The following is a 10,563-nucleotide window of genomic DNA, read 5'->3' as shown; positions in this document are numbered from 1 at the left end:
AGTAGTAAGCAGTAAGTCAGTAACCGAGTGAGTATGTGAGTGAGCAAGCGATTTAGCGGTGATATTTTTTTTCTCAAAATGTTTGACACATTAGGGAAAGGGTTTTATTACCATAAAATTCACTGATTTCCACTATAAACATCTGTTTTGGTAAAGCTTTTATCAAAAAAATTGCTTGTCCACTTCTCGTTAAGCTATACATTCTTGTTTGAATGAAAACTCCTTTTTTAAGTTTTCTTCTAAGTAAGTTCTAAGAATTCAAACCGATGTGTATGCGAGCTTTGATATTGTTCTGTGTTTCAAGACATTATAGTCAGTTGAAAATGTGTTTCATACGATAGTTTTTACATATTTTGCAACATCATAAACACTGAGTAAGTTTTCTTGTAGATCTGAAATTGTAAATCAAACGTTAAGTTGAAACCAAATCATAGCGATCGAAGCCCCACCGTCACAAACAGGTTCATGTTCAGCGGCAACATCCCCCCGTACGTCAGCTGCATCGTGTACTGCGCCTTGGCCAGCATAAACTGGACCATCTTCTGCTCCGGCGTACGCATCCGGTGCCAGGCGATGCCGTAGATTTGCTCGGTAAAAATATCACTCTTAATTTCGATCATCGCCCCCAAAATGCACAGCACAAACAGTTGAAAGCTGGCCACGAAAATGACCATATAACCGGGCAGCCAAACGTCCTGGAAAGGGATTTTTTGATTTTTTTTCTTGATTTTTTTAAGCGTTAATGTTTCTTACGATGTGCAAAACAAACAGAACTATGACCATTTGCATTGCGACGCTGCTGATCTCCACAAACGTCTGGACGGTAAAGTTACGGTCGATCTCGGCGATAAAGTCCACCAGGTGGCGCTGCCAGTTGATGATCTCCACCAGCTTCTCGCGGATCGTGTCGTACTCTGCACCGTCCCTGATCAGCTTGTCCAGATCCTCCAGCTTCAGCTTCAGCACGTCGTACTGGATGCAGAGATTGAACACCAGCGCAAAGTACACGTTCTGGGTTGCGGTCAGTCCGGGAGGAGTCCACACGATACAGCTCACCTGGTACAGGTAGTTCAGCTGGTAGCCCTCGATCGTATCGGGGTCGGTAAACGGCAAGATCACCCCGAACGGTAGCACCTTCAACCCGGTCCACCAATACACAGCCAATGGGAAGAAACCCCCCATAATGCATCCACCAATGAAGCTAATGCTGTAGAACGTGACGCACCGCTTCAGCATCCTGGTGTACCGCTCCTGAACCTCTTGTTCTCGCTCGTTCGAAACCTGCTCGTACGTCCTTCTGGCCTCCACCACGATCTGGGCGTACGTTCGAGAGTTCCTCAAAAACAGCACGATCCGGGTGCACCCGATGACCCCGTACGACAGGGTTACCAGCGAAAAGGCAAAGTTGAACACGTCGTTCCGAAAGCGGTACAGATCGTACGCCGAGATCACCATGTAGAAGCTGGCCAGGAACACGATGACCCAGGTGGCAGGGGAGAAGCGGTAGTTCAGGTCGAACACGTCACAGCCAAGACGCCTGAGGATCCAGCTCTGGACGTCAAGGATGCGGTCGAACTCGGCAGCTGCTGCGAGCTTTCTACGGTTGGCCATCCTGTTGCGGTTCAAGTGTGGTCACTTGAAAAGATTGCATTGGCTTTATATACAAGCTATGGGTGGTGTGGTAATTTAGAACACGTGCATAACTCAAACGGAATACAGAATTAAGATATCTGCTAATTGTTGAGAAATGAAATAGCTTCAAGCAGAATTGCTTATGAGGGCCCATCGCACGAGTCAAACTTCAAGGTCACCGAAGTCATCGTCCAATAACCACTAACAACTTTGGCTCCGACTCAATCTACAGCTTTTGAAGACCCAACTCTACAACTATCAGTAGAGGTACATTAGGGTGGTCCAAATCCGGACTTTTTTGGGGCTACCCCCTGAAATCAAAGATTGTCCCATCACTAGGCTAAATTCCAAATTTGAGCTCATTCTGACCACGGGAACCCCTCCATCCAATCGCTTAAAGTTTGTATGGGAAAAATCGTCAAAATGTATGGAGAAAAGCAACTGTTTTACTTTTTGACCTGTGGAAAGCGCCATGATTATCCGATTCTTACCATTTCTCAAATGTAGAACCTTCATTAAATTTAGAACAAGTTTTCCGAAGACACCATATTTTTAGGATTTTTTCCCGCGAAGTTATTAGCGCTCAAAACTGACCATTTTTGCGCGGCCAGCTGTAAGGGGCTACCTAACAACGATGTTTATTTCCAATTCGTACACGCACGTGCTCTCTCTCAAGTTCAAACTCTCTCACGAGTTTGCTTGCCTGCCTGCCTGCCTGCTTACCAACAAGCGCGCGCTGTTTCTCTGCTTGGACTTTTGTCGTCGTCGTCGTTTTCGTTTGCTATCCGCTGCGCTGCGTTCTTGGCATGTTTATTATCATTTTCAACTAAAATAGTAGGTTTGTTATGAGATATATTAACATATAAATTCTTAGATTACGTCAAAATTAAAAAAAATATTAATTTATCTGCTTTTGTTACAAGAAATACAATGAGTTTTTTTTAGATAACGGGAATTTCTTCAGTTTTTTAAAACTGAATCCAAATGAGTGGGAAAACAACGAAGAGTAACTTAAAGGAAGGCAGCAACTGAAAGATCTGAAGGTCGTTAACGATTGTGCAAAAAAAGGTGTTTCCTTAATCGAAAAATTTACAGGTAAACCACAGACAAACAGACGTAAATCTCTTTTTAATTCCATCAATCAGGAATATAACTTAGTTCTCGGATTATCCACCAGAATAGGATGGCGCTGCAATCAAGGCACACTTTCAAATGACGTTTAAGCTAGCGCGCCAAAAGTTTTGTTTTTTTTTCTGCTGCTACTTGAGTGTGAGGATGTACCAGTTTGGAGAAGATTGGTCGGTGGAATTTTTGGATCCGGACTCGCCTCCGGGTGTGGATTCCGCTGAACGGTCTGTTGAGCATTTAGATAATCCTCAATCCTTCCCGGCCGAACCATTAGAAGAAGAGACGCCGGATTGGTTTGAAAGTTTTATCACAAAACACGAGCTACAGGATGAAGATATGCCGGATGCGAACTGCGGAAGTCTACTGCTAGACAGACACGAGCCACTGGACGAAGAAATGCCGGAAGATACGAGTAACTCGCCAACCTCGAGCACGCAAGAGACCGCGAGAATCTTGACTCCGTCGTGGTTCTCAAATCCGGCCTTCGTGAATGACGCGGTGTCCAGCGATGGCAGTTGCGCGACCCGGCCGACTTCGAGGACGCAAGAGACCGCGAGAATCTTTACTCCGTCGTGGTCCTCAAATCCGGCCTTCGTGAATGAAGCGAATTGTCTCTGTACATAAATGATTTTTCACGTTCAACGCCGAATCGCCGATTTTGGTCTCCAGGAAAGCTGGATGGCAGAAACTGGCCACTGGTAAGGTTGAAGATGTAGGTATAGACCGTCGACAACAAGGTCAACCTGGTCTCATACGATTATTTGGTTGCTTGCAAGTGGACTAAATTGCTTGCCGAGAAGGTAGCTTAACCTCACGCCAAGAAATTTATTATTTAAACTCATGGCCAATTTGTGGGCATTGTTCACAAACAGCGCAGTAATACCCAAACCACCCTCAAACTGGTGCATCTTTCCATCAACCTCTGCAGCCTACACGAATGTTTCCTCGGCAAGATTTACCTAGTGCATGGCCGCAATCGGACGCGGACGTGGACCGTCTGCGTGAGTTAAGAATTTGAACTTCTTGTATTCTTCTCACATGTTGGTAAACAAATGTAAATGTTAGTAAACAAATCTCCCTCCTCTCACTACAACAAGAGTGACCGCGTTCACTCACACACTAACCAATTCTCATATACAGTGATGCTTAATGCTAGTATTGGCCACCAGATAGAGCTACTAGCTAACCTTTTTCCATTTTTTTGTGATTGATGGATTTTCGTTAAATTTGTTCAATGATTTACGTCTGTTTGTCTGTGGGTAAACTGACAAAAAATGAGAAACAGTTACAATATTTGTTGCAGGTGGTCGAGGAACACAGAAAGAAATTTCCAGAAAGTACAAAAAAATAATTTTAGAGAGAATGAAGGAAAATTTGCAGCAATAAATGTATGCCTTGATTTGTATTGATTGTTAGTAAAGTATATTTTTGTAAAGAAAACTACCTAAAGGAGCAAAATTTGCATTACCTGAAGATTTTTATTTAAATAATTGAACCATTATCATGTTTTTTAGCATAACAACTGCTTGTAATGCTTGGAAAGACAAATAAACCCTGTTCTCTGACATTTGCTGTATTTTTTTAAATGAGCCTAAGCTGTCTTTTATTTTAATTATTTTTTTTCAGTGCACTTTTTTTAAATTTTGACATAATCTAAGAATTTGTATGCTAAATATATCTCAAAACAAACCTGCTAATTTAGTTGAAAATGATAATAAACATGCCAAGAACGCCGACGACGACAAAAGTCCAAGCAGAGAAACAGCGCGCGCTTGTTGGTAAGCAGGCAGGCAGGCAGGTAAGCAAACTCGTGAGAGAGTTTGAACTTGAGAGAGAGCACGTGCGTGTACGAATTGGAAATAAACATCGTTGTTAGGTAGCCCCTTACAGCTGGCCGCGCAAAAATGGTCAGTTTTGGGCGCTAATAACTTCGCGGGAAAAAATCCTAAAAATATGGTGTCTTCGGAAAACTTGTTCTAAATTTAATGAAGGTTCTACATTTGAGAAATGGTAAGAATCGGATAATTATGGCGCTTTCCACAGGTCAAAAAGTAAAACAGTTGCTTTTCTCCATACATTTTGACGATTTTTCCCATACAAACTTTAAACGGTTAGGGGGGGGGGTTCCCGTGGTCAGAATGAGCTCAAATTTGGAATTTAGCCTAGTGATGGGACAATCTTCGATTTCAGGGGGTAGCCGCCACAAATTGATCAACTTCCTCTGCCCACGCAAGCCAGTTGATTCCAATCCCTCTTCACAGTCTGGAACAAGCCCGAGTAACAGTTTTCTGTGTAACATATGCGAGCTCCACGCTGACACCCCGGCCAAATAAACACAATTCCAAACATGTTTTTGATGGTGGTAAATATTTATCGCAAAACCGATCTTCAGGTGTGACCCCGACGTTCGCCACCACCGTCAATGCGGTTCGGTTCATTGAGCGGAAATCGCTCTCGGCGAGCACCGTTTGGGGCAAATTTATGACCCATTTAACGCCCCCACAAGGTGATTCTGGCGACTGTTTTTGGCGACATTTAGCGATCGATTTCTCGATAGCTGTCGATTCGAATAACGGTCATTATCGTTTTGGTTGCCAGCTCTGGGTGAATCGTTCAAGATTATATGGCTCATTGGAAATGGATTTGTAGGGAAATTGGCAACGACCACTCGTTTTGGGAATCTCTCGGAGCTATTAAATAACTAGTTAATATTTCAGACGAATTACCTCACTATGATTTTTTGGGGCCATAGGGGAAATATGCCCATTTTAAGCCTAATAAGCGGTCGTGTTTGAATGATGCTGGATAATCTAGATTGTTCCTTGAAATTCACTAAAACCAAGTACACCAACGAGTAGAGCAACTTTTTGTGAACATTTCTGTTTATTTTCACTTTTATTAAAAGTTACGCTATTTCTTTTACAAGCATTTAAATAAAATATTTCAAAAATGCATTCTAATCATTCGAATGCATTGGGCCACGCCCATTTTTCTATTTTCAGCTTAGTTCTTTTTTTCTTCCAGAGCTCTTTTGGGTCTGCTTAGTGCTGCCAAAATTGATGAAATTTTAAGCTCATGAAAAGTAACATTTATAGCGAAAGTTTCCTGGCAGCACTTGCTCACTCCAACATGCGCTGCACCAGCATGTTGGTGGTGTTGGTGGCCACCCTTTGTTCTTCGCTCCTCGCTCGGTTTTCTTCAGCCTTCGATTAGAATCGGTATTCAAAATTGAAACGTCAAAAGACTTAGCGCGTTTGTTTTTTTGTTGGTGCTTGCTAATTATTTACATATTTTGGGATTATTTTTCAAGTGAGTGACTAAGTAATGGTCACAACAACATGTTGCCAGTAGTTGGAAGCAATTTTCTATCTTAAGCGCTTTGAAATCGTTAGCGCAAGTGAAAAGATATTGATGGCGGCTTTCGTTAAGCAGTTAACCTCTCATCTTGCGTGTGGATGTGTGTGCCACCAACATGATGAGAAATGGTCTCGCAAAATAGAAATTATGATCAAAAGTGCATTAAATCTGATCTTTTTGACCAGTAAGTTGCAAACATTTGCATGCTTACTCGAGGCGGTGCTGTTGCTGGTAAGTTTATAGCCTTAATAGTATTTTTGGAGCTTTAATCGAGCATCAAACTCTCCATATGACGAAGATAGGTGTTTGATTAGAAAGGGTATATTTCCCCTCATATTATGTGGAGTGGTGGAATTTCAACTTTTTTATACCAACAAACTTAGTGGAAGAGAGCACAGAGCCATCGCTTTACTGAGAACTGCTCAGTAACAACAGTTCATACATCACGCCACCCCCTGAAAGTAAAGCAACTTACCGCTCCTCAGGAGTACAACTTCGCCGCCAAGCCTCCAGTTAATTACAGTCTCAAGGATCGAATTAATTTGAAAATTAGTGTTGCGTGCAAAATTGGAAATGTGCTTATCCTTCTACCTCCTCTCCACCAACTTCCTGCATTTCGCCAGCCTACACACAAGTGCCCCTAACTTATGCTGGGATTAGGGCCGCCTCAAGTTGCGAACGTCGGCAGAGCTCGGTAATTTGAGCCACACATCATCGAACCCCTCGGTTGTTCCGACGAGCTGTGGGACGTCCTCCCGGTCCTGCTTGCGGATTTTATATCAAGATTGATGCTTTTTAATTAAATTAGAATTAAACGAAATTTGTTACGCCCCCGCACTTTGAGAGCGTAGTTGTAACGAGATCGAAAGTGCAGTCAATAGGGCTAGGGCTTGTTGTATGCTACGGGCTGGTTGGCTGACTGGCTGGCTGGAAGTGCCACCGGAATTCAGTGACCCCTGGATGATTGATTTACTTTGATGATTGCGGCACAGGAATCTAAATGGGAAAGGGCGTTGATTCTTGAAATGTTAGCGCAAGTTTTGTGATGTGTTGAGTTACATGTTTTACCATACTACCATATTTAATATGGACTGAATAGCTATTTATAAAGTTCAATGAAATCAATAAATCAAAAAAGTTCAAAGGATATCTTTTTGTTGGAAATTGAAGAACACATTCGTAGTGCATAATCTTTTTTTGATGAATTCTATGATAAACAACCTATTATTATTATTTCTTTTTTGCCTTTCTTACTAAAGAAAGGTATAGGTTTTACATTATGGCTGGACGTCATTTTCATCTTCGTAAATAAAACGATTTAGCATGAATATTAATCGGAAAAATCGCCAAAAAATCACACTGCATTGATTTTTAATCAAATCTCGGAAAAATACTCAAATTTTAAATTTTAACCGTATTGTTATCAAGTGATTGGGAATTTCTCAAAGATTCAAATAATCATATGATTAAGATTTGATTATCCGAAGCCTCAATTATTCTTCTTTCAAAAAAACTTTCCAACTTTCAAGAATCGAATCACTGAAAAGGCAATATTTTTTTCGTATATTTACATTCTCGTTTTCAACATTAAACTCCAGTTCTGTTATACCTTTTCAGTTAAATTGATGTGGTTGAATGCCTGTTACGTTTCCAAACTATTTTTTTACAATTATTCATAACCGCCATTTTGGTCGCCATCTTGGATTTAAAATCTCGAAATTCGAATTAATTAGAATTATTAAATAGTATTTAAATGAAAATTATACTGCAATTAATAGATTATTACATAATTTTTGTGAACATATATCTCTGATTTAGCTGATACTACCATTTTTTTTGCAGGTGTAAGGTTGTTATTGCATTTTTATGAATAAAAATGATATTTACTTTATTTAGGCCGATGCAAATATTTAAAAAAGTTTTTGTCCCTCGGCCCTGGCCGAGGTCAAGGGGGGGGGGGCAAAAAAATAAAAAAAAAATTAAAAAACAAGCCATAGTCTTCACATTTAAATGAAAAAAGTGTTTTAAAATGCATTTTACACTATTTCAGTTGTTTTGCAATCATTAGTTTTCAAAAAATTTAAGATCTGACAAAAACAAAAATTGTATCGAAAAAAAAAAGATTTTGCATCGAAAATTTTCAAAAAATCTTAAGATTTTTTAATAAACCCAAACATGATAAAAAAGATTTTAAACGCAGGAGAATGTATTTTAATTTGATTTCACCTGGTTGCACTTGAATTTTCATTGATATTTTGAAGTTTATTGTAAAAATATTTTTTTGCCCCCTGATTTTTCGGGCCAATTTTGAAGGGGGAGGTGACAAAAACTTTTAAAAATATTTGTACCAGCCTTAAGGAAATATCACCAGGATTTAACCATTAACCAGGAACATAGATACAGAACATGATTTAAAATCGGAAATGTACTACAAATTACTGTCATATTTTCACAGGTATAAAGTGAATATATATTTTTTTCATTTTTTTACTGTTTTGGAAACAAAAATAAAATATTAATTTTAACAAAAAATCAAACAGAAGCCTCCATTACAAGCTATTTGAACAAAACTCAAGATACTTGTAAAACGTTTTAAAACAGGTAAGAGTTCTATAACATTGCTGATAACTAGACCATATCATACAAAAAAATTAAAAAAAAAACTTTTCATACTCATGAAAAGCATTTCTCCTGAAACTCTACATGTTTTTGGTATCCATGCAACTGGTTAATGTTTGGTTAAAGAAATATTTATTCATAAAAATCTAATTACCCTTAAGGGTGGATTTTCATGGATTTTTCGATGACCGACATCGAAAGCGGCTTTCGATGCTCGTGGTCAAATTTGGTCGAAAACTCATATTTTTCGACCAAGTTAAGGGGTAAAATAGTTTAGATTGATTGTTCATGGCAGTACGAACAATAAAAATAAACACTAATTGCCGGAAAGCCCCGAAAATGTGATTTTCCGACTTTTGATTTTCGATGCACGAGCATCGTAAGATGACCGACATCGAAAGCATAGTCACTACCATGCTTTGCTAAAATGTCAGTGCATCGTAGTTCGATGCCTGTCCTGTCAGCCATATTGCTGCCGCCAGAAATGCACTGGCACTGCACTTGGTTAGCACGCGTGCTATTTTAACGGATAGCACTGCGCTTCTGATCATAGCACTCGCCCTGGCACTCTAACTAAAACGGTAACTAAGATGGTGTTGCCCTTTGTTTATTCGAAAACTTCTGTCACGATCACTAGAATGTGGTGCAAATATTTCCACTAGTTTTTATCGGAAAATTCAGTGCAGTGCTAGCGTTCAAGACTTGGATGTGAAAGGTCCATGGTTCTGTTCTTTGTGAGGCATATATTTTTTGTTACCTTATGCAAATACAAGCAAAATTTTATTTCTTTTAGATCATCGCGAAAAATCTTCGAAAATGGCGAGAAGCTTGAAAATCAGTGAAAATTGAAACATAAAGGAAACAGATCGAGGATTGTAGTCTTTTGGGACCCAAAAATGTCTCTTTTTGGCCACCACTTAAAGTTTCCACACGAAATTAAACTTAAATTTATTTGGCGTGCTATCCGGAAGTGCTAAATAATAGCACTAGCACTGGGCAAGCGCTGTGCGCGTTGCACTTAAGGTAAGTGCTAAATTTGAAAGTGCAGTGCAGAGCGTGCCAATGCACGTCTGGCTGCCGCGACACCATGGACACAAACCAAATAACGCTGTGAAATATTTCCGTGAATATTTCAAGCAGGCAAGCGTTTCAAGCGTTTTGTGGCAAACACATGAGATTTTTCCGATGCCAAAATGGCAACAATGGAATCGGCTGCTGTTGATGTCGACAAAGTTTTGAAAAGAGGCGATAGGCTACCTCAAATTATTTTAAAGTGGGTTTTTACGTTTTCAAATAACAAAAAAGAATTTTGATTTTATTTCACAGCATGAAATGTATGTAATTCAAGGAAAATGATGATTGCCACCTATGATACGATTGTTTCCCATAAACATAGAACATTTTTAAACAGTACGCTAGATCAAAGTGTGTACGGTTTACCATGCACGGAAAATTGAAAACATGGAAAAAATTAGATTTTTTTTTCATATTTATTTTTATGGAATAAATATTTAATAATTGCATCATAGTTCTGGCTGAAGGTTAGAAGGGTGGGAGAAATTAAGAAGAAAAGCAAGTAATGGAATGGAATTGATGTTATTTATGAAAGCAGGAATGAGTAGTCGTGATTGGAGTTATTGGAGTCGGGTGATTTTCGTAGACCCGGAGTTGTAGCTAAAACCGTCAAATTCTTAAAAACCGAAGGTGTAGTTGACATATTTTGGACAGGCCCCAAGCCAGGGCAGGTACATTCGGGTGGAAGCCCCCTCCCCCCACCTCATTTTTGGAAGACATATGAGAGAGAGAGAGAAGAAGAAGAAAACAAAT

The 10,563-nt window shown here is 39.7% G+C and overlaps 1 protein-coding gene across 1 annotated transcript; it reads right to left on the bottom strand.

Moving 5' to 3' along the window:
• Positions 1–332: 332 nt before the first annotated feature.
• LOC6053270 (putative odorant receptor 83c) lies at positions 333–1,702 on the bottom strand. Its single transcript, XM_001869351.2, has 3 exons — positions 754–1,702; positions 450–695; positions 333–392 (listed from the first exon to the last, which is right to left on the bottom strand). The coding sequence occupies exons 1-3, from the start codon at positions 1,609–1,611 to the stop codon at positions 345–347; spliced, it is 1,152 nt and encodes a 383-aa protein (XP_001869386.2). The 5' UTR covers positions 1,612–1,702; the 3' UTR covers positions 333–344.
• Positions 1,703–10,563: the final 8,861 nt, after the last annotated feature.

Source organism: Culex quinquefasciatus, chromosome 1 (genome assembly GCF_015732765.1).
Source record: "Culex quinquefasciatus strain JHB chromosome 1, VPISU_Cqui_1.0_pri_paternal, whole genome shotgun sequence".
In the NCBI taxonomy this organism is placed as follows: Eukaryota; Metazoa; Arthropoda; class Insecta; order Diptera; family Culicidae; genus Culex; species Culex quinquefasciatus.
Note: the sequence above shows the minus strand (reverse complement) of the source record. Positions and strands in the feature narration are given on the sequence as shown.